The 26,935-nt window shown below is 36.8% G+C and overlaps 1 protein-coding gene across 1 annotated transcript; it reads right to left on the bottom strand.

Moving 5' to 3' along the window:
- Positions 1-23,556, bottom strand: LOC128653589 (uromodulin-like). The gene is made up of 10 exons (XM_053706969.1): positions 23,497-23,556; positions 23,277-23,346; positions 22,504-22,596; positions 21,888-22,096; positions 18,729-18,886; positions 16,164-16,406; positions 15,757-15,913; positions 12,240-12,318; positions 3,275-3,304; positions 1-821 (listed from the first exon to the last, which is right to left on the bottom strand). The coding sequence occupies exons 2-10, from the start codon at positions 23,326-23,328 to the stop codon at positions 757-759; spliced, it is 1,086 nt and encodes a 361-aa protein (XP_053562944.1). The 5' UTR covers positions 23,329-23,346; positions 23,497-23,556; the 3' UTR covers positions 1-756.
- Between the last annotated feature and the right edge of the window lie 3,379 nt (positions 23,557-26,935).

Here is a 26,935-nt window from a genome sequence, read left to right as displayed (position 1 = left end):
TAATTGCTCAGAAATTTATTAGATCACAGCTTTGATACATTGTGTTATAAAGAAATACAAACCAGAGGAATACTCATAAAATAAATTAAAGGGACATTATACACTCATTTTTTCTTTGCATAAATGTTTTGTAGATGATCTGTTTATATAGCCCATAAAGTTGTTTTTTTTGTTGTTGTTTTTTTAATATATAGTTTTTCTTATTTTAAATAACATTGCTCTGATTTTCAGACTCATAACCAAGCTCCAAAGTTTTATGAGAATACCGTCAGCTACCTACTCCAGCTTGCTCCTGTTTGTGTAAAGGGTCTTATCATATGCAAAAGAAGGGGGAGGGTCTTATTTCCCACTTGCAGTGGGCTTTCCACCTACCTTTTCAACAGAGCTAAACTGAGATGTTCTAAGTAAGTTTTTAAACAGTTTTATACTGGTTTTTTTATATCAGTATCTGTGCATCTTATTCTTTATAGTAGTGTTTATTACATGCAGTTATATGAAAATTGGTGTATACTGTCCCTTTAAAGAATTCAGCAACCTTTTGTTATATGGTATGTTTGATGGCCAGAAAGAAACTTAAGGTGCACTTTGTTACAATTACTTAGTATTAGAAGGAATAGAAGGCCTGAATAGTGGGTAATTTAAATTCATACATACAATAAGTAAGTTGATCATGAAGTAACTTAAACTAACAAAAATATGCCCCCCCCCCCCTTTTGATCTCCAAATGGTTCAGGGTCAAATTTGTATGTAATCCAATTACACAAGTTTTATAAAGAGCAGAGACATAAGCAGAGAACTCAGGGTCCAGGGCATTGAAAAACCTGAAAAAATAGAAATAAATAAATTAGTCTTTACATCTTTCTGTAAAAACAGTTCCTAAATATCAAAAACACTAAGCTTAAAAGATAACAGAATCTTAGGGCTTGTTTCTATTGAGCCACAAAGTGGAAAAAAAAAAAATGCTGACAAAAGGAATTACACTTATTGACAGTTTACAATGGTGCGTTTCCCACCATTACGGAAAAAATGATGCATGCCATAAAAAATAATAGAAGCCAAAAGGTGCAAATTTACACCGAATGCCATTAAACAACAAAGAGGTAAAACATTGTTGGAAGCTGTAGATGAGGTCTCAATACATTTTTAAGCCTCTTTTCCATTGAGATCTTAACATTTGCAAACAATGCAAAATGTTCTATTTTACCAATAGAATAAATCAAACTGGATAACAGAAGTAAAATAGAACATTATTTTTATTCATAAAAATTTAATTTTGATCCAACTATCCCTTTACTTTTCTTATCTGCTGTAAAAAGCTGCATTTCTTAGGACTAAGTCTGCAAAGCAGATATGCAGGACCTAACACTATGCCTACCTTACTTCCCTTTATTTGTGTCAGAAATTATTCTTCTGACTGTTAAAGGCATAAGTAGAAAATAAATTTATGAGTGGAGGAGGGTGCATGGTCCAAGAATGAAACACATACATTCTATTTATGTGAGAGTCACAAACAGTAAATTACTGCACCCATTACCTTTTAGGTGTTCATTATGCAGACTATCTAAAAGTTTAACAGTCATAAAGAAAACTCCAGGTACAAAAAGCAAGGAGAAATGTCAACTCATATATATTCTAAAAGGCTTACAGTAAATTAATTCCAAGTGCCCAATTATCTCACTCCTTGACATCTGTCAAACTAATAGAACAACATTTTAAAATACTCACAAGGTGGTACCTAATACCAGCCCGTATCAACAGCATATACCCTAGCTCTTCAGATAGATGCTGGAGGGGATTTAGTGCCAAGGGTACAATGCTCCATATCTGGTGGAGCTGCCCTCACATCCTACCTTATTGGGAGCAGATGGAAAAATTTCTCCAGACCTTCCTGGATCCCCCCTTCACCCTTACTCCACAGATAACACTTTTAAATCTTCTGTATAAATATCCATGCCAACTTGGATTGAAACTCCTCCAGTTCTCCCTCAATGCAGCAAAAACACTAATAGCTCGCAATTGGAAAACCCCCCACAATACTCGAATGGAAATCTCACATGAATGAAATGTTGGGAATGGAGGAATATGGGTTTTACAAAATACAAAAATTAGACATGTTTCATGACCTTAAGTTCATATGGGAGTCCACGGTACAAACACACAACAAAAATACAAAAAACTAATAAGCCCTAGAAACAGTGGCATTTAACTCCCCAGACAAACCTGTATAGCACAGTACCATTGTTCAAAAGAAGATACCAACTGTTGTACCAACTGTTTTACAAATGTTTAATCAGTTGATTTGTTATTTCTTTGTGTTACAAGTTTCATGCAGAAGATATGTACAATGATGTCTCATAACATACCAATAAAACTATGAAACCTAAAAATATGCATTAAAATTAATTACAACTACTTAACAAAATGTGAATTTAAATGACACAGTAAAATTCTTAATTAAAGTACACTGGAAAGAATCGTATATCATGTGTACAGTTAATATTCTATTCCATGTACAATGTAATTTCAATAACAATGTAATCATACAAATTGATAAAATTAAAAGCCTATATTATTTTTGTATTGTAAAATGAAGCCTCACAGACTTGGTGAGTGGGCTATACAGGGTTGTTCCTTGGGTCCCCCCTTACCGGTCTTATTGTATTTTACACCTGCATATCTTGCTGTTTTATATTGCTAAATGTACGCCTCTCGAAATAGGCAATGTACTGATTGCACAGACAGAACAGAACATGTATGCAAAACTTGAAGTGAACGCATGGTGAACCCAATGCTCCCTACTAAATATGTTCTCCCCTACATAGTATTAATTTTTATGGGGGAAGTTCATGACACGCTTGAGCTCACATGCTCAGCTCCCTTTTTTTGAGTTATTGAGAATGGAGTAAAGTCTGCTTATACAAGAATTGGTGTGAAGATTTCACTCCATGCAGGCAAACATTAAACACTTTGGACTTGTAAAATATAATGTCCAAATGCTCAATTTCATAATCTTACCTTTGTTTCAATATATGTCTAATGAAGGAAATGTACTATTTGCAAACTGATTCTATAATTGCATTACAATTCCATAAGAAATGAAAGAAACACAAGAATAATGTCCAAACATTTGAGTGTTTTCTAGCGAATAAATAAGTGAACGTTCAATATCGTAATAAAAAGTTCCAAAACACATGCCAACTGCATATTGTTATTTAATAGCATGCAATAATAATAGTTGTCATCCTATGGTGGGGTAAGCAAATATTATACTTACGGTCTAATGCTCCAGAATCTAGTCTTGGTTCTGTAAGACAAACAGGTTGTGTCACAAGTGAAAATAGGAGATTTTTTTTTGGTGTATAAAAAGCTGCAAATGGACATGAAACCTAAATTTTTTCTCTCATGATGCAGATAGAGCATACAATTTTAAACAACATTTCAATTTACTTCTATTATTTAAAGGGAAACTGAACCCAATTTTTTTTTCTTTCATGATTCAGATAGAGCATGACATTTTAAGCAACTTTCTAATTTACTCCTAATATCAAATTTTTTTCGTTCTCTTGCTATCTTTATTTTAAAAAGCAGGAATGTAAATCTTAGCAGCCAGCCCATTTTAGGTTCAGCACCATGGATAGCGCTTGCTTATTGGAGGCTGACATTTAGCCACCAATACCAAGCATAACCCAGGTTCTCAACCGAAAATGGGCCGGCTCCTATGCATCACATTCCTGCTTTTTAAATAAAGATAGCAAGAGAACGGGGGGCGGAGCCAAGCCGTGCTGGGACATGGCCGCATTTGTGTGAAGCTCCGTTAGAGTTGCAGCTCAACTAACTAATAGAGATATGGTAGAGACCCCGACCTTAACTAATAACACCTCTTTAATAGCCTGGAGGAGACCCGGAGCAGAATAAACCCACTCATTGCGGCATTACCCACTTCCTTCCTGCCTAAAATAGAAGGAACCTAGGTGCCTAACAAAGTCCCTGTCGCCATCTTGGACAGCGATACAACCTAAGTGACGGCTCCATATACCTGAGTCTAACCGGGCACGCACCACAACAAAAAGCCCGCATATATACTTAAGAGATCTTATGGTGGACCCGGTCGATTGGAGTGGCGGATCACAGGGAAGATTTGGAAGCGCTTTGGTTGCGCTGCGTATGTACCGCACACGTGGGACCTGCAATTAATAGAGAAAAGCCTGCCGCAACACAGAGGTGAGACTACATATACCCTGTTCATGAAAATCGGAGGGTAAGAAAATAAAGACAGTTACATGACCTATATGGACTCTAACTAGAGAGATTTACATACAACATATGACAGGCCCCCACAGCAGCCCTGAATTATTGCTGGGACTTATAGAAAAACAACTCACTTATGGAAATCAAACCAAAGTAATCCAGGGATTATTTATTATAAAATATACACAAGACAGAGGCCAGTTTAGATCTATAATTTGAGGAGGCCTGAAACACAGAGGGTAATACGTGGCACAGTATAAAGCTACTTAAAACTTTAATACATAAAAAGGCTGATTATCTTGCTACACTGAACAAGAGCCTCCCACCTAATACCTACGCAATAGTGCTGCTAGAAAGAGAAGGGACTATAAGTGGCTCTACCCTGCAACCTCCAGAGGCTTATAAAATGTCACAACGTAAAGGCCCTAAACCAGATAAGGCCGCCAAATTACCAACGTCCACACCATCTGTGACCACTTTTTTCCACCCCTCAGATCCTAATTCTGCAGAGACTTCCCAATCACAAGAACAGTCTCATCTTGAGACGCAAATAGAATATTCAACCTCACAGTACAGATCCCTATTGGCCTTGCCGTCACAAATAGCGGATCTCCCCTCCAAATCAGACTTTGAATCACTAAAATCCTTTATCAAAGGGGAGATGAGAGAACTAAAGAAGGACTTAAACGACATGAGCTCCAGAATTGACTACATAGAGGAGGGGCAGGAGACGCTTAACTCTATAGTTAGCACAAATTCACAACAGCTTTCCATACAAGACTCCATGGTGCAGTCTCTGCAAGAAAAACTAGAAGATCTAGACAACCGTGGGAGAAGGAACAACCTTAGGATCAGGGGAATCCCTGAAGAGGTATCCCAAGAGCAATTGAAATCATATGTCAGAGAGCTGTTCCAATCCCTACGCCCTAGATCAACCCCTCTGTAGCAAGATGACATTGAAAGGATCCATCGAGCACTCAGACCACCCTCCAAACCTCCGGCCCCACCCAGAGATGTGATTATGAGGTTCCTAAGATTCACAACTAAAGAAGAAATTTGGCAAGTGGCGAGAACAAAAAGATCCATATCATTTAAGGATCATACCATACAAATATTCCAAGACCTTTGCCCACAGACCATACAGAGGAGAAAGGAGGTTAGATTCCTCACTAAAGCCCTACAAGAACACGACATCAGATATCGTTGGGGCTACCCCTTCAGCCTGATTATCAATCACAACGGCTCACAGATCATATACAAGACTTTCCAAGACCTGGATACCGTGACAAAGAAATTGAACATCACCATTGAACCCCCAGCTGACAACATCTTAGAGACCCCAGCAAGACACTCAGATACCATGCAAGACCCCCCCAGGGAGCAACGGCTTCAATGGAATAGAGTTCAGCCCAAAAGAAGAAAAACAGACGCTCCTTCCTCGGGCCCTTCACGCCCGCAGGATCCCTGACCATCTGGGTATAGATATAGTCCCTCAGTCACTGTGACACTTCATTCATGCTGAGATGACACCCTTAACCTTATTTTTCTTGGACTGTTCCAGATCGTGGGTACTGGGTAAGAAATAGAAAGATGACGAATAGCAGCTGACACTGTTGATTCACTATTGTTGTTTGGACTGGCTGAGCCAGTATCATAGACACTGGACATCTTTAGGTTTAATTCTCACAAAGTATGTAAAATTGATAACAGTTGATGCTAATTTGAAACACTAGATTTATGATAGTGAGGCACTGTTTGATTTTCATATGTTTGATAAACTCCAGTCCTATCCATACCCACCCCCCTCCTCATCCCACCCCCCTTCCCCCCCTTATCTTTCCCTCCCGCTTTATCCCTCCTCCTACAGGTCTCTACCAGAAACCTCTAAATAACATATGTATAATCATCAAGAGCACTATGCAACTACAGGTGCTCCCCAGTCAAGGTGTATAGTTTTAGAAATACACTTTCTGTTAGTTTTGTTTATAATTTTTGTTTATTTTTTGTTGATATGATCCTACCTGCCGTCTGTGTACTGCCTCATGCCTTTTATTTGTTGTTACTGCTCATAACTGCTATGACCTAAATAACTGAACTGTACATGACATCTGTAATCTCATTTCTACCACAATACGTTAATGATGAAAGATAAGTCTAATTTTAAAATACTTTCCCACAACGTCAAAGGGTTTAACATCCCACAAAAAAGATCTGTTGCCTTTAAAGATTATAAACGGCTCTGCTGTGATATTGTAATGCTACAAGAGACCCATTTCAGAATAGGAAGGGAACCTCGTGCCTCCTTTAAGAAATTTGGCACTGCTTACTTTTCTTCTAATAGTTCTAAACGCAATGGAGTTTGCATAATGATAGGCAAAAACGTCCCATTCCATGTGACATCGGTCAATAAAAATAAAATGGGGAGATATTTGATAATTTCAGGGATGTGGAATCATAAACATATGACTCTAGCTAATGTTTATGCCCCTGGCGTGGGTGACCCTGGTTTCTTCCATCAGCTTTGTAATAGGCTCCTGGAGTGTCCCGGGGGTACCCTGATTATGGGCGGCGATTTTAATGTTGCCCTAGATCCTGCAGTGGATTGCTCCACTGGAAAGTCGTCGGTTCCCAGCAGGACTCTGAAATTAATTAAATCCAAACTAACTTCCCTAGCTGTTCATGATATTTGGAGACTCCACCACCCAACTACAAAAGATTACACTTTTTACTCCCACCCACATCAAAGCTATTCCAGAATAGATTATTTGCTGACAGATGTCACTAGTCTAGCGCATGCCCGAAACTCAATCATTTATCCCATAACGTGGTCAGACCACGCCATGATAAGCTGCACCTTTGATTTCCCTACCCATGCCCCCTACTCAAGAACATGGAGATTGGATGAATCCCTTTTAAAAGATCCACTGATACACATCCAACTAACAAAGTCTATTGAAGACTACTTTAAAACAAACAGCACACCTGATATCTGCCAGCAACATGTTTGGAATGCCCATAAATGTGTTCTCAGGGGCGAATTGATTGCTCTGAAAGCATCCAAACTGAAACAGCAGCAACATTACTTGGCTTCCCTACTCACAGACTTAACTAAGCTTCAAGACATACACAAAAAGTTCCCTAAAGACCACTCCCTACTTGAAAGCCTAGAACATAAGCGCTTGCAACTCAACTGCTATCTAGGGAAGGAGGCCAAACGCAAGGCGCTTTTCCTCAGAAAAACATATTATGAGGGGGCTAACAAACAGGGTAAACTTTTGGCTAGACAGCTCCGGAAGAAAACACTTAACAGGTACATTTTACATATTAGAGACGATAGGGGGAAAGATCGACATACATCTGAAGACATAGCAGACAGCTTTAGGAACTACTACAATTCTCTATACAATCTATCTACTGACATACCCACACCGACGAGTGTAGCCATTCAGGACTACTTAAAACAATTAAACCTACCTAAAATTAGTGAAGAACAGAGTTCCAAATTAGACACACCCTTTTCAGCAGAAGAGATCAAGCTAGCGATTAAGTCACTGAAAGCTGGGAAATCCCCGGGGCCTGATGGGTTTAGTAATGCTTACTATATAACTTTTAAAGATCTCTTGATACCACATCTCCTGGCATATTTCCATAGTATAGACCATGATAAACCCTTTCCCCCCTCGGCACTACAGGCCGCCATATCGCTGATTCCGAAACCAAACAAATCTAGTACATCAATTCCAAACTATAGACCGATATCTCTTTTGAATTCCGATATTAAGATATACGCTAAGCTCATAGCCAATAGACTAAATTTAATTTTACCTGAACTTATACATCAAGATCAAGTGGCCTTCGTACCTTATCGTGAGGCGAGAGACAATACGGTACGAAACCTACACCTACTATGGTATGCTAAAACGACCCAAACCCCCTCAATTTGGATTTCCACTGACGCTGAAAAGGCCTTCGATAGAGTCGGATGGCCTTTTCTACAGGCGACATTACAGACCTTTGGCCTCAGTGAAAAAACAATTCATAGAATATTTGCGTTATATAACAAACCCAGCGCCAAAATTGCTCTTAATGGAATCCTGTCGTCCCCACTCCAAATCACAAACGGTACAAGGCAGGGATGCCCCTTGTCTCCCTTGCTTTTTACTTGCCTCATTGAAACACTAGCGACTAAAATCAGATTAAATAAAAATATCCAGGGTCTAAGAATAAATGGAGATGAATTCAAGATGTCACTCTTCGCAGATGACATCCTTTTTTCCCTAACAGAACCAGGGAAGTCTATACCCCACTTGTTAGAGGAACTAGCGATATTTCACGACCTCTCTAATTTCAAAATTAATCAGAGTAAATCTGAAATGCTAGGTGTAGCCATAAACCCCCAAATGGAAGATGCAATTACAAAAATATGTCCGTTCAAATGGAAGAAAGATTCCCTGAAATACTTAGGGATTCACTTGGCAGATAATCTTGATATGTTATACAAATTAAACTATGTCACCATTAAAGACGCCCTAATGCGAGACCTTTCTTCTTGGACCAGGAAACCTTTGTCTTGGCTAGGGAGGATTAATACAATCAAAATGAACATTTTCCCACGATTGTTATACATTATGCAGACACTTCCTATCCAAATACCTAGTACATACATTACACAGATGCAACAGCTGTTTAGCTCATTCATTTGGAACAGACGTCCCCCTAGGATAAACAAAAACATAATGTCACGTCCAATAACTCAAGGTGGACTGGGAGTTCCGGATATCGACTCCTACCGAAGGTCCATATTTCTCCAAAGAATTTTGGACTGGAGGATTCACAGAGGCCACAAGAGATGGATCTCTCTGGAAGAGAACCTAAATGTGAGCCATAACCTTCCTTCTGTCTGCTGGAACCCTATGTTCCACCTAATCTGCAAACAAATTAGTAACCCAATTACACAAGAAACACTTAGAATTTGGGATTCTACTAACAAGACTAACCCATATTTGTCCTCCTGTCCAGGCCCACTGACATCAATCATTCATAACAATGAGTTCTCTCTATTATCCTTAGTCAGGAACACAGAAATACAGACCAAAGACGAGGAAGTTCTGCTTATGTCCCTCACTAGTAATGAGCAAATAAGATCCCAAGAACAATTAGTAGACGCAGGCTACGGCTGGGCTGAAAATTGGTATACATACAGACGGACACATCACTACATCACGACACATCAACAATCCATAAACATGACTAGGTCATTAACCAACATTGAGAAAGTATACACTACCTCACCGCCAGTTAAACATAGCCTTTCACATATTTACAATATCCTCACCCAGTTGCCACCGGGCAATCTCCCACGTTCCATTGAAATGTGGGAGAGGGAGCTTGGGATAGTCATTACCCCACAGACGGCGACAAACATCTTCCATAACACCAAATCTGCTTCCACATCAGCATCCATTAAGGAGCTAAACTATAAAATATTACATGGTTGGTATTTGACGCCCAAAAGGTTACACAAACTTTATCCACAATCATCCAACAGATGCTGGCGTTGTGGCCATGTAGGTAGTGGTATGAGTCACATGTGGTGGTGGTGCTCCCAGATGAACATGCTATGGCGATCTATAATCAGTGAGATAGAATCCATTTTTCATACTGTTCTCCCACTTGATCCATTAATTTGGCTATTAAACAAACCAGTCAAACTGCCCCAACCCCACTATAAACCTCTTCTAAAAATTATGACAAACAGTTTGAAAGTTCTGATAGCACAAAATTGGAGATCACCAGAAATTCCCTCCATACACATGTGGCGTAGCAAGGTCACGGACTTGATTGAACTAGAAGAGTATGGTTCTTATCTGCACGATAAACGAGAGCAATTCATTGAATTACAAGCTACTTGGGAAACCCATATTAATAGCATTAAGTATCAATATAGGCCACTTGACAACGAATAGAAATATAGGATTTGCCACTTACACAGGGAGGACCTTCTTAGGAGTACAGTTCATGATTATCCCTCTATCTTAGTTTTCTTTTTAAATAGAGCTGTTTATGTATTGAGATAGGCACTAAGGCACAACGGCGGTTGAAACTACTGAAATTACTAGAATTATATTGTTTATTTTTATTTTTAATTTTTATATTTTTCTTTTTTTTGTGTGTTAAGAAGAAGAAAAAGGTTAAAATGAGAATCCAAGATACATGTTTTCTACTGTTGAAACTTTCAAACACGGGGTGAACCTGTATCCCCCAGCAGCACTGACCAAATGATTGTTATTGTATAATTTTGTATGTATATTGTGCTGATCTTTCTGTATTATGGATTCTTAATAAAAATTGATTTGAAAAAAAAAAAAAAAAGATAGCAAGAGAACAAAGACAAATTGATAATAGGAGTAAATTAGAAAGTTGATTAAAATTGCATGCTCTATCTTAATCATGAAAGAAAAAAATTGGGTTGTGTGTCCCTTTATTTTGCTTCCTTTTTCAGATATCCTTTGTTGAAGAAATAGCAATGCAGCGACCAATCAGCAGCTACTGAGCCTATTTAGATATGCTTTTCAGCAAAGGCTATCAAGAGAATGAAGAAAAATATATTATATAAGTACATTGGAAAGTTGTTTAAAATTGCATGCTCTTTCTAAATACACCTTGTACTTGCAAGGATGACAAATTGCCTTTTATGGGCTGGATAACAAGTGGATCGCTATTTAGAGCTCCTGCTGGAGTGTAAATTTTGCTAGACAGAGACTTTTTGCGTGCGTCAGGTAGCACACGCATTACGGAATGAAAGTAAAACGTTTGTGCATGAGTCAAACCCAAATTGTAACCACATAAACATTAGACATGTGCGATTCGTTTAGGATCGATTCAGAAATTCGTCCGAATTCGTAAAATTCGGGATTCGGATCGATTCGGATTTCCGAATTAAAATAGTGCTAAATTTACTGAATAAATACGAATTAGTTCGGATTTATTCGGTAGATTCGGATGGCTATGGATTACACTAGTATTGTACAGTATATTAGGTTACATCACTCTGCTATGGGTTACACCTAATATACAGTACATAATACTAGTCTAATACACAGCACATCCCACCTAACACGTACCGAAATTCAGAATTTCCGAATTGAACCGAATCCAGGAGAATTTATTAGAATCCGAAACGAATCCGAACCGAATTGATTCGAATTTTTCCGAATTCGAATCGATCCGAACTTCGAAACAATCCTAATCGATCCGAATTTTTTTTGCCATGCACATATCTAATTAACATATTCTCCCAATACAAGTTAATGGAGAATGCATAAGAAAAAAACGAACACCTATCGCTCACGCGCTAACCTGACAGCAGTTATGAACAGTTCACTTTCACTTTTCAATGTACTTCTTGTTGTAAATACATATTTCTATATATACCTATATCTATTTTACATTAACATTATTATTATATATATATATATATATATATATATATATATATATATATATATTTAATAATAAAAATCCTTTTTTTTTTGCTATGTGAAAAACATAGGAATGTAAAATATGCTTAACGCACATCGGGATACATGATATAGGTCTAACAAGGCTTAGCGCACATCAAGAATTGCTGACAATGCGTGTTCTTGAATTATTAAATACTTTTGGAAAAAAAATAATACAAATTAATATTTATGTAAAATGGATATCTATCCCAATATATATATATTTACAATTAAAAGTACATTGTTTTGTAAGTGAACATCTTTGGAATGTTAAATAAATTACTGAATATGTAAGTGCACAGGATGCCGCTAAATCAGAAATAAATTTTACTCAAAGTACTTTTGGTAATGAAAATATATTGTAAAGAAACTTCTATATAAAATTAAAAGACACATTTTGATTTGGATCATTGTGTCCATTTAAACAACACATCATTTAGGTTTCATTGATGAAAATTGAAATATAGTTACTCTGTATTGCACACTTACCTGCAATTAATTCGTCTACACGGACTGTTGCAATGTTCTGTGCCTGTTTTTCCTGATTTGATTTGCCACCACTGCAGTCCTGTAAAATACAACAAAGATTCAGTTTTACTTTTTTTCTACATGACAGGTTAAAAAGTATATGGTTCCCTTTTTCATCCACACCCATTTTTATAAATTCGGATATATTACTTGTCCTAGAAGCAATTATATGGCATTGAGCACTAACTTTTAAAGGGACAGTGTTCTCCCCTTTAATTTGTTCCCAATTATCCATTTTTCCTGCTGGAGTGTATTCAATGGTTTACAAGTAGCTCCTTTACCTTTATGTTAGCATTTGAAATAGCTGATTTAGCCTGTGGTATCCCCACCTTTACTAAAAGTATACATAAGTCAAGGCTATTGACAGGCTATGCCAACACAGCCAGCAGAAGAAATTACACTCCTGGTGGGGTGTAGAAGATATATACTGTAAATAAAATGCTTATTTCCCATTGTTCTCTCTAAGTACTGAGCTTTGGTGTACAAACAGATATAAGATAAGGAAACAAGTCTGTGTACACAAAGTGATAACATAATGAGATCTCATTTTACCTGAAAGCTCAACCCATTGTAATAGACTGCTTCAAAGCATAAAACCAGCAATTTCATATACACAAATAAACCAGAAAATCCAATTTCTCATACATTCTATACTCTGCAGCTGGTCTAATAAGTAATTGGAATTAAGGTAAAAACAATTTTACAGTATACCGTCCCTTTAAGCTTGTTGTTTAAAAGAAGCCCTAAATCCTTTTCCACTGGCATTTTGTTAAAGGGACATGAAACCCAAAAAATGTATTTCATGATTTAGGTAGAACATGCAATTTTAAACAACTTTCCACTTTACTTCTATTATCAAATTTGCTTAATTCATTTGGTATAATTTGTTGAAGGAGCAGCAATGCACTACTGGTTTCTAACTGAAGACATGAGTGAGCCAATGACAATCGGTATATATATGCAGCAACCAATCAGCAGCTAGAACCTAGGTTCTTTGCTGCTCCTGAGCTTTCCTAGATAAACCTTTCAGCAAAGGATAACAAGAGAAGAAAGCACATTTAATGCTAGAAGTAAATTGGAAAGTTGTTTAAAATTGCAAGCTCTGTCTAAATCGCGAAAGAAAAGATTTTGGGTTTCACGTCCCTTTAAGTCTTGTGCCATTTTATTACTAAGTAGAATTCTTATTTATGCTTCCAAAATGTACAATTTTACTTTTAACTCTGATTTGTCACTGCATTCTTTTGCAAAACTCAATACATAGTAATTGTAGCCTACTCTGTATATAATACTGTACTGTTTAAGTTGATTAGATGAGATATACAGATGTTGCTGTCTAATCCTTCCCCATATGTCCTTTATAAAAATATGAAATAGAGCTGGGCTCAATGCCATTACATGAAGGATTTAATTTGTTGCACAAAATAAAGTAAGATCTGCAACTACAATTCTTTGTTTCCCTGTCTTTCATCCAGCTTTTTATTCAGGTACTAATATTGGCCAAGATTAAAAGTGGAGCTCAAAAATATTAGCGATTCTGTGTGTTAACATTGCTTGAATGCAATCAATAGCGCTTTTATTTTGCGCTCATATTCCAAGTTCAAAGTTATTTTATAATGTTGGCTTGATAGTCTTGGTTTGCTAACATTGGCATATGCGTTAAATCTCTCACAAAACAGACTTCTATGGGGAGCACAAAAAAAAAATCACATCAGACATCACTAGAATATAGCCAATAGTGTGCTAAGCCAAGGGAGTGTTAAACCAATGGTGAGCAAGTAGTGGAGTTCTTTGTGTAATTATGTGCTATACTATTAACCAATTAAAACACTACATTTTACAGCAGTATTTTCACCTGTTCTACATGTCCAATGAGCATGCTAATGGCGCCCTCTGCCAAATCTTTTGACTACCTTAAGATGCTCTGGTTAAAAATTTTAATCATCCTCTTGTCATAGCAGATTAGCAGTTATTCTTACCACAAGACTAACAGGCCCATTTATCAAGCTCCGTATGGAGCTTGAAGGGCCGTGTTTCTGGCGAGTCTTCAGACTCGCCAGAAACACAAGTTATGAAGCAGCGGTCTAAAGACCGCGGCTTCATAACCCTGTCCGCCTGCTCTGAGCAGGCGGACAGGAACCGCCGGAAATCAACCCGATCGAATACGATCGGGTTGATTGACAGCTCCCTGCTGGCGGCCGATTGGCCGCGAGTCAGCAGGGGGCGGCGTTGCACCAGCAGCTCTTGTGAGCTGCTGGTGCAATGTTAAATGTGGAGAGCGTATTGCTCTCCACATTTAGCGAGGTCTTGCGGACCTGATCCGCAGTGTCGGATCAGGTCAGCAAGCCCTTTGATAAATGGGCCCCTGAGTGTAAGATAACATACCCATGTGCTATGGATTTTACTCCACTTGTAATCTAGTCCATTATCACCTATTCACAGTCCCATTGATTTATACAGTAATCTCCCATGTGACACTGTAACACAGTCTTTTGCAAAATTCAATTACATCTCCATCGTATTCACCTTTATCTGTGTTTTTACTTACTTCCTCATAAACCTTATTAGATTAGTTTTGCATGATCCATTTATTATAAAACCATGCTGATTGTCATTCATGGTCTTGTTTTCATGAACATATTCTTGAAAACAATCTCTTATAATCACAACAGTGCAACTCTCGGCAGGACCCTCTACCCATTTGATCCCTGTAATCGTTTTTTATATACCACCCATGTTCATAGCGTTGCGGAACCTGTTGGCACTCTACAAATACCTGATAATAATAATAATAATTATAATCTCCTCTAGTAGCTTCTACAAAAACGACCAGTTAGAATTAGTGGTCTATCAGTTGAGCAGGTTCCCTTTTTAATCACTGGCACAACATTAGCTTTATGCCAGTCCTGCAAACCTAAGGAGAGAGTATAGTATTGATTATTATAGAGCTACGTTCCCTTAAAACCAAAACCCTTGGGTGTTTTTCATCTAGAATGAATATTAGTGTTTATTCTCATTCCAGTAAAAAGCCAAATAAGTTATTGAGTAAGAAGTTTTATTTGTCTTCTGTGTCTATCCCATTAGCTCCTCTCTTGTTTATACAGTAGAAAATAAGTTATTTAACAGCTCATCCTTCCCCTGGTATTTGACAATTGTCCTACCCGTCTTACAATGTAATGCTATATTGTATTCGTTCTTTGACTTTTTGCCATTTTTATACTTTAAATTTAAATGTCCTATTTTTTTTCCCAACTAACAGGTTTGTCTAATTGTCTTGAGCCACATTAATCTGGATATGTTTTTTTTTTACCTTTACATGGTATATGTTGAGACACTTCCTGACAATGCTGACCTCACAGTAGATTATTTTATATAAATAAACTAAATAGAAATAGCTCTATATTGATTCTGGCACTAAATCCAATGAGTATTATATTTGATTCAAAAGTCATTATCTGAGCATCTTTGTGTAAGATCATACCGATGTGCAGTTATTTTCACAAATTGTAACATCAGCAAAAAGGTTGACTGTGTCATATCCTGATATCTTGAAGACTTTCATTATGAATCTGGCTTCATTAGTCATCCCATTCTTGATGATGGTAAAAATATTAGCATCAAGATCAGCATTTGGGCACCTAAAGACAATTGAAAGGTATATGTAATTGCTAGGACAAATGAGAGAGGTTACTTATTCAGTTAACTCAGGGGAGATTTTTTTTTAAACCCTACAAAGACAAGATAAATTACACCTGTAGGATATGTTAATTTTATTCATCACATTAACGTTGAGGCTGTAGTCTTTGATCAAGCTGAAGCAAGAGTGAAACATTATGCAAATATATATGCAATATTTATTTTAAAAAAATCATCCTTTCTGGAACTTACCCATCAACAATCAGATATATGGGTGATGAGGCAGGGTCATTAGTTCCAGTAGCATAGAGTCTGAGCACTTTTACTGCAAACTCTTCAGCATCCAAGCTTGGTATCAAAACGGAGACATAAACATCATCTTCCACTTTGAGCACAGTGTCACTGGTGACCATTTTAGTAAACTGATTGTCTGTGTAAACTGCCATAGCTATAGTAAACACTGCATTGCCTTCAGGGGAAACTAACTGGGTTGTCCTGAAAGTACAAAGATATAAAACAGTCATTTCAAAGCCAAAATGCTCTTAATAAGGCTGAATTGAAATGTATTTGCTAAGTAGCTGGATTTAAATCTAGACACTTTATAATATGTACTTGGAAGCCCATCAAAACATTTTCTTGCAATGTATTTTGAATATCATTTATCCTTTGGGCTGTGACATCCCTGAATCATTTTACAAACTTAAATAACTCCCCAGGGTATCTGCCCATTTTTCAACAATGAATCAAGAAAGTTAAAATTATTTCTTCACAAGAACAAAGGACTCAGCTGATTGTGTTCATCTCAGGATCAACTGTATATTACCCCTAAAGAGCTGAGATTACAGGTAGCAATCATGCAATAATAAAATATTCTAATGCAATATTGCACTTTTATATCACTTTAAAGGTACATCAGCTGATAACACAATAATACATCACCTTTTCAGTGAATATTTTATATTACTATTAGTCACTAGCTGTGAAACATACAGCAAAAGAGAGAGAAACTCAATTGTGAACCAGAAAAATCCCTACCTCATTAAAAAAATCTCTGGTTCATGTAGTCTGTATATTCTATCTTATTTATGGTGGCCTACTTGTAACATGGCCTTTATACAACCTTAATTCTTCTCAATTGTAAGATGCGTCTCCATATACCTCTTAGCGATTTACAAGAAATATCTATGTCAGTTTGTATTTCTGTACCCAGAATACTCCAGCGTTATATAAATACCTTATTTATACTATAAAGATTTCAACGTGTACCATAAAGCTCTTCAGACATGTCTTGTATTATTATTTAATCTTCTTTTTTAATCAATAATATCCCTTATTTTCCTTAATATTTTCATCTTTTTCTTGGAAGCCACATACATCACATGATTCAATAACTCAATAAAATGTTGTCTTTTAGACAAAACATGTTCTCAAGTATTATTTTCTCCCGTACCTATAAATTCTGCTCTATGAAGTAATCTTTGACCAAAAATAGCCCCTTTTGTGTCTCAGTCTTATAACACCATTTCTAAGTTTAAGGTTGTCAATACTGTTAGAAAATCAATATGGGTTGTAGAAATTTGGATAATAATATCCAGGTACAAATACTATTGAGTTAAAATAATAAAATAATATGTCTTACTTTAAAGGCCGAATTTTTCATAGCACTTTATTTAAATTTGATTTCTATATTACCTACATTGGCCATAAACATTAAAACAGTAGGGATCATGGTCTTACAATATTCTCTGGTGGCCACCCTACTTTCCCTTTGTTGGAAACTATTAAAAAACACAGTTCAGAGACTGGACCATAGAAAGTCCCAAGACTGCGGCCATCTGTAGTTTTGAGCTATCTGCTGCCATGAGGTGTAGAGTTTGGAAGAAATATAAAAACCCTTTACCGAATAGCTGTTCTGAATATATCTAGATAGATTTATTTTGGGATAATTGATAAATGCTCAACACCCAGGGATTGGCCGATAATACACATAGTATAAATAATATTGATATCAACCGCCGTTCTGTGTATACTCGGATATGAATAACAAGATGGCGTTGCCCATGCCAACAATGATTACTGCCCTATTTGTTGAGGATGATGATCAAAGCGGTTCAAATATCAAACGTTGCTGAATATGTTATTACCGTTGATGAAATTTAAAAACACAAAAAACATATCAAGAAAATATTGAGAGTTGCAAAACTAATTGATATATCAGTACTAATTTATAAATTTAAATTTTTTTATTAAAAGAGAAAACACCACCCTATCCAATTGCAACAAACATGGATTCCATTAACACCATTAATACACAATAAAAGGAGTCACTCACTGTTGCATGATGGTCAAATTGTTGATGTTTGTGATTGGCTGTGGAGTCCTTAGTGATGCGATATAATGTAAAAAGGGTGCAAATCATCCATTTTGGGTTTGGCTGTTTTTTGTGCAGCTGTATTTTTTGTGTGTATATTATTTAGTTTTTTTTAGTGAATGACAGCCAATATAAATCATTAACAGTTTAGGTGTGGGGAAATAGATTATCATGGGAGTTATTAAACTTGGCTGTGTTTGACTTGGTAAGACTGTGATCATTGATTAGATGGGTTTTTTGTTGTTGTTGAAAGTATCAATCACTTTGTTGCACTATATCTGTATATATAAATATATATGAGTCTTTTTTTAGATTTTTCCAGATTATATTGCTTTTGATTGTGTCAATGTTCCAGTCTCTTAGAGGAAATTAAGTGTACTATAATGAAACATAATGAGTTGTACCATTTGCTTTAACTTCATAGCATACCTACTTAGTCTACTCACCCTAACTTTGGCTTTAAGGTGACATTAGAAGAAACAGTGCTGTTTTGTGGAAATACACATGAGAAGTTTATGGTGACGTTATTTCTGGATACTATAAGTCCACTTTGTTTGGCACTAATGTACAGTGTGTTTGAGTAAATAATTAGATCATTTTTAACCTGTTAGGAAACAAGAACAAGAAACCGTTTATGCCTAAATACCAGGTGCTAATGATTGCAGTTTATGTCATAATATATATCTCCTGGTAAAATAGCTACATTAAGCACTTGGGGCCCCATGTATTAAAAGGCAGACGGAAAGCTTCTTGACTTGCGAAGCTGTCTGTCTGCCTTTGCTGCATACAGGCAGCAGGCCTGTTGATCCGCTGTCCCGTATGTATCATAACACACTCCGATCGTGCGAGTGAAGGGACTGTCCATCACCGAGAGCGAGTGAGCACTCGGTGACTCTCTTCACCACCTCTAAGGTGGCGAGTAGTGTAAGAAGCAGCGGTCTAATGACCACTGCTTCTTACATTGCAGAAACAAGGCTCGCATATGCTTCATACATGGAGCCCTTGGGGTTGTAATATACAATGTTTAATTAGGTGTAGTTAAAAAAATGCTACATACTTTCATTATTATTATTTTTTGCCATTTTCCTGTAATTTAAAACCTTGTGCTTTCCAATAAAGAACTTATAGTTTCAATAAATTAATGGACGGCACCATGTTGAAACCTAAGCTTCCCTTATCTATTCTCTTTTGCTGAGGACAATTAGGGATAATGTGTGCAAACAATGTTTATTTAACATGTTAAATATGTTACTGTACTTTAAACAGTTACTTTAATAATGCACAAAACTGGTTGCACACGTTACCTGTTCCTAATTACCCTTTTCACAGAGATTGGATATGGTAAACCTAGGTTTCAACATGGCAGCACTCATTACTTTATAGAAATTAAAACTTTAAATGTATTTCTTTAATATATAAACTACTATTATAGTTTAACAAAATGCATATTACTATCCGGTTAATATATGCTTTGAATATTTCTATCTTACATTACTGTTTAATATTCCTTTGAAAATCATAGTACAAATCAAACCATAGTATAATATTGGTTCAGACAAGTACAATGTATGTTTAAGAACTAAATTTAAAAATGTTGATTAAACAAATAAAGGGGACTTTCATTCATGAAGTAAAAAATACTTAATGCAGAAAGCTCCTTTATTTGTTTCAAGCGTTCGCCGCACTGAGCTGCTCAGTCAGCCCACGGCAGAATGCTGTTTTGCTTGAGAGGTGACGTTTTCACCTCTTACCCAATAGCCGTGTGGGAAATCCGGCTTGGCGCCGCGTGGCACCGGATTTCCTGCACGCTATTTACTAAGAGGTGGAAACGTCACCTCTTAACAAAACAGCGTTCTGCTGTGGGCTGCCTGAGCAGCTCTGTACGGCAAATGCTTGAAAGAAATAAAGGATCTTTCTGCATGAAGTATTGTATACTTCATGAATGTAAGTCCCCTTTATTTGTTCCAATAGTAAATCCTAGCGTTTCACAAACGCTAGGATTGACTTTTACTTTAATACTGAGAAATTAATTATATATCATGATATTACATTTCAATGCTTAGATTAAACTTTTGTCATTTTTCAATGTTCTTTTCGCTAAACAAGTCCCACTATGAGATTTAAATGTCATCTGAGAAATGAATGCAAAAAATACTGTATAGTGATGGGACCACTACATCAAAATCATTTGGTGATTAAAGTGATAGTAAAGTCCAAATTAAACATTCATGATTCAGATAGGACATGTAATTTTAAACAACTTTATAATGTACTTTTATCATATAATTTGCTTTATTCTCTTGGTATTCTTAGTTGAAAGCTAAACCTAGGTAGGCTCATATGCTAATTTCTAAGCCTTTGAAGGCTTCCTCTTATCTGAATGCATTTGACAGTTTTTCACGGCTAGAGGGAGTTAGTTCATATGTTTTATATGAATAACATTGTGCTCACGCACATGGAGTTATTTATGGGTCAGCACTAATTGCCTGAAATGCAAGTCTGTCAAAAAATCTGAGATAAGGAGGCAGTCTGCAAACGCTTAGATACAGACTCACCAGAAACAGCAGTTATGAAGCAACAGTCTAAAGACCGCTGCTCCATAACCTGTCCGCCTGGTCTGAGCAGGCGGACAGAGATCGGCGGAATTCAACCCGATCGAGTACAATCGGGTTGATTGACACCCCCCTGCTGGCGGCCCATTGGCCGCGAGTCTGCAGGGGGCAGCGTTGCACCAGCAGCTCTTGTGAGCTGCTGGTGCAATGCTGAATACGGAGAGCGTATTACTCACCGCATTCAGCAAGGTCTTGCGGACCTGATCCGCCCTGTCGGATCAGGTCCGCAAGACCTTTGATACATAGGCCCCAAGGTAATTACAGAGGTAAAAGTATATTTCTATAGCAGTGTTGGTTATACAAAACTGGGGAATTGTAAATAAAGGGATTATCTATCATTTTAAACAGTAAAATTGTTGGTGTTTACTATTCCTTTAAGTAGCCAACTGTTGTATAGTGTCTGCCTGAAATAGTGATTGCTCTGCAACTATATTTATATGGATGTCACACAGCTATAATAGTGATCCTGTTATTATGTTTGAACTAACTATGGCACCTGAATCTAGAAGCAAATAATTTACTACGAGCTGCTACTCTAGAAATAATACATTTTCTCATATTTAAGGATATAATACAATAATAATTAATTAAATAATTTTGTTTCATTTCCATGTTTTTGTTTATAGTGATCATTCAAACAATATGGATGTACCGTAACTCTTAGACAGAATAGTTTGGTATGTAAACTGCATAAATAAGCATTTTGTTGTATCATTTATCTTTGTAATAAATTCTAATATCTTGCACTGGAATTTTGCATCAGTTAGGGACATTCTTTGTTGTCATAGTAACACTATCACCTGTAATTGCTATTAATAATAGTGTTCCCTATGGTTTACATTTGAGTACTTGAAGGAGTCACTCTTGTTAATACCAGGAAATCTAATAAGCTCTTGCTATAATTGTGCATCTTGATAACTATACATTGGGTAACTTTAATGTGTTCCTTAATGCCTTATTTTTATGCTATATAACCTAAATAAATACACTCACCTCTACATTGGTCCCACATTCTCCATTTTTCAGTTCCAGGTGGAAGGCAACCTGAGCAGTTGTATTCTTAATGTCATCCATCCCCACACAACTCATATTATTCAAGTGAACATTAGATGACATATAATGGTTTACCTCTAGCTGGCATTTGGAAACATACAGATTCAATTTTCCGCTAGTACACTCAATGATTGGAGTTGGAGGGTTTGCTAAGATATAAAGAAGAGTGGGAGAGGAATATTTTTAAAGAGGAATAATTTTAAAGTTGCCATATTGTATAAAGTATTGCACAATTGATGGGTTTCCTGCTTTAGTAAACACAAAAAACCCCAATAAAAAACAAAAACACAGCTTTAATACATTTAATTATTCTATATAAAGTCAGCTATTTAGATATTACATAAACGGTATACCTGTATACCTTCATTAAATATACCACATACAGAACGCCACCATATCTCTCAATGATTAACAGTGAACCTTTTGGAAATACCCTACATTATTATTGGACCATTGTTCATTCCTCTCACCTATTGTAACTGCCAACTGCAACATCACTTTTATATTTTTAATAATTTCTGAAAAGAGTTTTTACTTTTCATGCTCAATATCTTACCTGTTACATTATACAATGATTTAATACAGTCACATTTTTCTGTGGAATTATTGCAGGTTTGGTCATCGGCACAGGTTGGGCATTCAGCAAAAACTAAAAAGAAAGACCATGCAGAATGTAAGAAAAGCTTGCATACCATCCACAAAGAGCTAACTATCAATCTGTCACCTTAGTTGTACATTAATCCTCTGTTTTATAAGCATTTAACCTATACCTTCTAATCTTTGCTAGTGGTATGGTATTGTTAAAGGGACAGTCAAGTCCAAAATAAACTGTCATGATTTAAATAGGGCATTTCATTTTAAACAACTTTCCAATTTACTTTTATCACCAATTTTGCTTTGTTCTCTTGGTATTCTTAGTTGAAAGCTAAACCTAGGAGGTTCATACGCTAATTTCTTAGATATTGAAGGTCGCCTCTATTATGAATACATTTTGACAGTTTTGCACCACTAGAGGGCGTTAGTTTATGTGTGTCATATAGATAAAATTGAGCTCATGCACGTGAAGTTACCTAGGAGTCAGCACTGATTTGCTAAAATGCAAGTCTGTCAAAAGAACAGAAATAAGGGGGCAGTTTGCAGAGGCATAGATGCAAGGTAATTACAGAGGTAAAATGTGTATTATTATAGCTGTGTTGGTTATGCAAAACTGGGGAATGTATAATAAAGGGATTATCTATCTTTTTAAACAAAAAAAATTCTGGTGTTGACTGTCCCTTTAATTGTCAATTATATGAAGGTAGGGTTAAAGACTTCATCAGTTTATCTTACCTGATATCAAGCAGCAAAATGTCAGGAGCAGAAACAGATATAATTTCATCATGGTTCCAAGCTTTGTACTCTGGAAAAAGGTAAAAAAAGACAGAAATATATGTAGCTGTGTTGGGTCATAATCATTCTGTCACTTCAAAATCAGAAGTTATTAATGTATTACTAGAGATTGTTATATGAACAAATATATCTTGTCAGAAGTAAGTTTGTCATTTCTTACCTGGCTGTGAGCAAGTGAGAGGATAAAGGCAGTAATGTGAATAGTTATCTTGGGACAAGTATATATATATATGGATCTAAGAAGAATGTGGGGCCAAATTTAGTTGGGGTGAGGTTGCTTGACTTGTTTGTAATTCAGATTTCATAAGAAGTTATTTTGAAATGTGCCAACCCATTGTAATTTATGTTAACAATTAATTATTTTTTTAGCCTCAAGTCGTTCTCTTCCATATAAACTACAATCCATGCACACTTATAGATGTCCTTAGAGATTTAAATTGAACAATTATAAAGAAAATCAAGTACACAATTAATACACACCTAGATTCTAAGTTTTGCGCTATAGAAGGTGCAAAATGGACGCAACAAAAGTTGCGTTATTTTACCCTCTATAGCGCTGCCATTACAAGTTTTTGAAAAGCCACCTTGTGGGTATGGTTGCGATGAGCTCTATACCGCACAAAATCCAAGGGCTGAAAATATGTGCTCATGCACGCTTTCCCTATAGACATCAATGGGGAGAGCATGTTAGAAAAAAAAACTAACACCTGAAGTGCGGAATGGCAATCGCCGTAATGCAACCCCATTGATGTCTATGGGGAAAAAAAAGGTTACTTTTAAACCTAACACCCTGACATAAACCCCACGTCTAAACACCCCTAATCTGCTGCCCCCGACATCGCCGAAACCTAAATAAATTTATTAGCCCCTAATCTGCCACTCCCGACATCGCAGACACCGAAATAAATGTATTAACCCCTAATCTGCCGCTCCCAATATCGCTGCCACTATAATAAAGTTATTAACCCCTATTCCGCCGCTCCCCGACATCGCCGCCACTAAATAACGTTATTAACCCCTAAACCTCTGGCCTCCCACATCACCGCCACTAAAAAACCTAATAACCCATAAACCGCAAGCCCCCCACATCGCAAAAACTAAATTAAACTATTAACCCCTAAACCTAACAACCCCCTAACTTTAAATTAAAATTCCAAGATTCCAATCTTAAAATAAATAAAAACTTACCTGTGAAATTAAAACAAGTTTAAACTATATATTAAACTAACATTACTATTGTACTAAAATTAAAATAACTACAAATTAAATAAACTAAATTACACATTAAAAAAACCTAACACTACTAAAAAAAATTAAATCTAAATTTACATAAAATAAAAAATAGTACATTACAAAAAATAAATAACACTAAATTACAAAAAATAACAAACACTAAATTACGAAAAATAACAAACGAAATTATCCAAAATAAAAACAATTGCACCTAATCTTATAGCCCTATTAAAAAAAAAAAAAAAAACCCTAGCCTACAATAAACTACCAGTAGCTTTGAAAGGGGCCTTTTGTAGGGCATTGTCCTAAAGAAATCAGATATTTTCCCTGTAAAAAAAATACAAAGTAAAACCCACCACCCAACCAACCCCCTAAAATAAAAAACCTAACTCTAACAAAAACCTAAGCTACCCATTGGCCTGAAAATGGCATTTGTATGGGCATTGTCCTTAAAAGGGCATTCAGCCATTTTTCATTGCCCTTTAAGAAAGCTCAAAACCCTAATCTAAAAAGAAAACCCACCCCAAAAAAGTTTTAAAAAAACCTAACACTAACTCCCGACGATCCACTTACAGTTTTTGAAGTCCAGACATCCAGGCGGCGAGAAGTCTTCATCCAGGCGGTGAGGTCTTCTATCTTCATCCATGCAGCGTCTTCTATCTTCATCCCGGCGGCGGGGTGCGGGTCCATCCTGAAGACATCCAGTCGCCACCGTATACTAAATCTTCAATGGAAGGGAGCCATTTCAAAATGGCATCCCTTGCATTCCTATTGGCTGATTTGATTTTTGAAATTCAAATCAGCCAATAGGATGAGAGCTACTGAAATCCTATTGGCTGTTCAAATCAGCCAATAGGATGAGAGCTACTGAAATTCTATTGGCTATTTAAGTCAGCCAATAGAATTTAAGTAGCTCTCATCCTATTGGCTTACGTGTTTAGTCTGATAGCCGTACTCATAGCCATGCATAAGCCCAAGGGTTGCGCCCACTTTGTATTCTACATGCTGTTTTTATCTGTATATATAAAAGTTACTTTTTAAAGGATTGATGAAGGAGTGGATAGTATATTCTTTCAATCTATGTAATATTTTCTGCAACGGCTAAATCAGCTCATTCATCATCCCTCTTAGAAACTAACTATAAGTTTATGATGTGATGCTGCCTTGCAAATATAATATTTAGGGGAACAGCCAATAGAATGCGAGCTCAATCTGATTGGCTGATTGGATCAGCCAATCGGATTGAACTTCAATCTGATCGGCTGATTCTGTCAGCCAATCAGATTTTTCCTACCTTAATTCCGAATGGCTGATAGAATCCTATCACCCAATCGGAATTGAAGGGACGCCATCTTGGATGACGTCCCTTAAAGGAACCTTCATTCGTCGTTAGTCGTCGGGAAGAAGAGGATGGCTCTGCGTCGGCTCATCTGAAGATGGCTCCGCTCCGCTTCGGATGGATGAAGATTGAAGACGCCGCCTGGATGAAGACTTCTATCGGATGGAAGACCTCTTCAGCGCCGCCTGGATGATGACTTCATCGGATGGAAGACTTCTTCAGCGCCCCTTGGATGATGACTTCTGCCGCTCCGGATCTCCTCTTCGGTTCCATCGGTGGTCGGCTGGCTGAAGATGGCTCAAGGTAGGATGATCTTTAGGGGGGTAGTGTTAGGTTTATTTAAGGGGGGTTTGGGTTAGATTAGGGGTATGTGGGTGGTGGGTTTTAATGTTGGGGGGTTGTATTTTTATTTTACAGGCAAAAGAGTTGTTTTCTTTGGAGCATGCCCCGCAAAAGGCCCTTTTAAGGGCTGGTAAGGTAATAGAGCTGGTAACTTTTTTTTTTTTAAATAATTTTTATTGAGGTTACGGAAAAAATACAACATGTGTGAAATGCCATAAAATATAGTTATCAAATTACATGACAATCAGAACAGTTTGATTAAAGCAAAAATAGAGTATATTAAATCTGTATGGCTAGACATCTGAAACCTCTGTTTTATATTATATTTTGAAATGAGTTCCTCTATGAAAACAACGGGCTACTTTTGAGCCCAGGGGAGCTGATGAACACTGGGAGAGGAAATTGGCGTTAAGAGAGGCCACTTTTGGACCTAGTATTTAAGAGAGTAAGATGGGAAAAATCAGCAGGTCAGAACTGCTTTAAAGAGATGAAGAAGAGGGAGAGAAAAGGAAATGAGAAGAAGGGAGGAGCAGAGGGAATATGTGGGGGGGGGGAGGTTGGACTCTTGTTAGAAGTGTATCTTAGCTAAGGTTAAGGGAATATGCAAAGTAAAAAAAAAAAAAATAGGGGGCATCAACCAGGCCAGGTACAAGCAGTAGCTATATAACTCAGTAAATAAGAGTTT

This window comes from Bombina bombina, chromosome 3 (genome assembly GCF_027579735.1).
Source record: "Bombina bombina isolate aBomBom1 chromosome 3, aBomBom1.pri, whole genome shotgun sequence".
NCBI lineage: Eukaryota > Metazoa > Chordata > Amphibia > Anura > Bombinatoridae > Bombina > Bombina bombina.
This window is presented reverse-complemented; position numbering and strand designations above follow the sequence as displayed.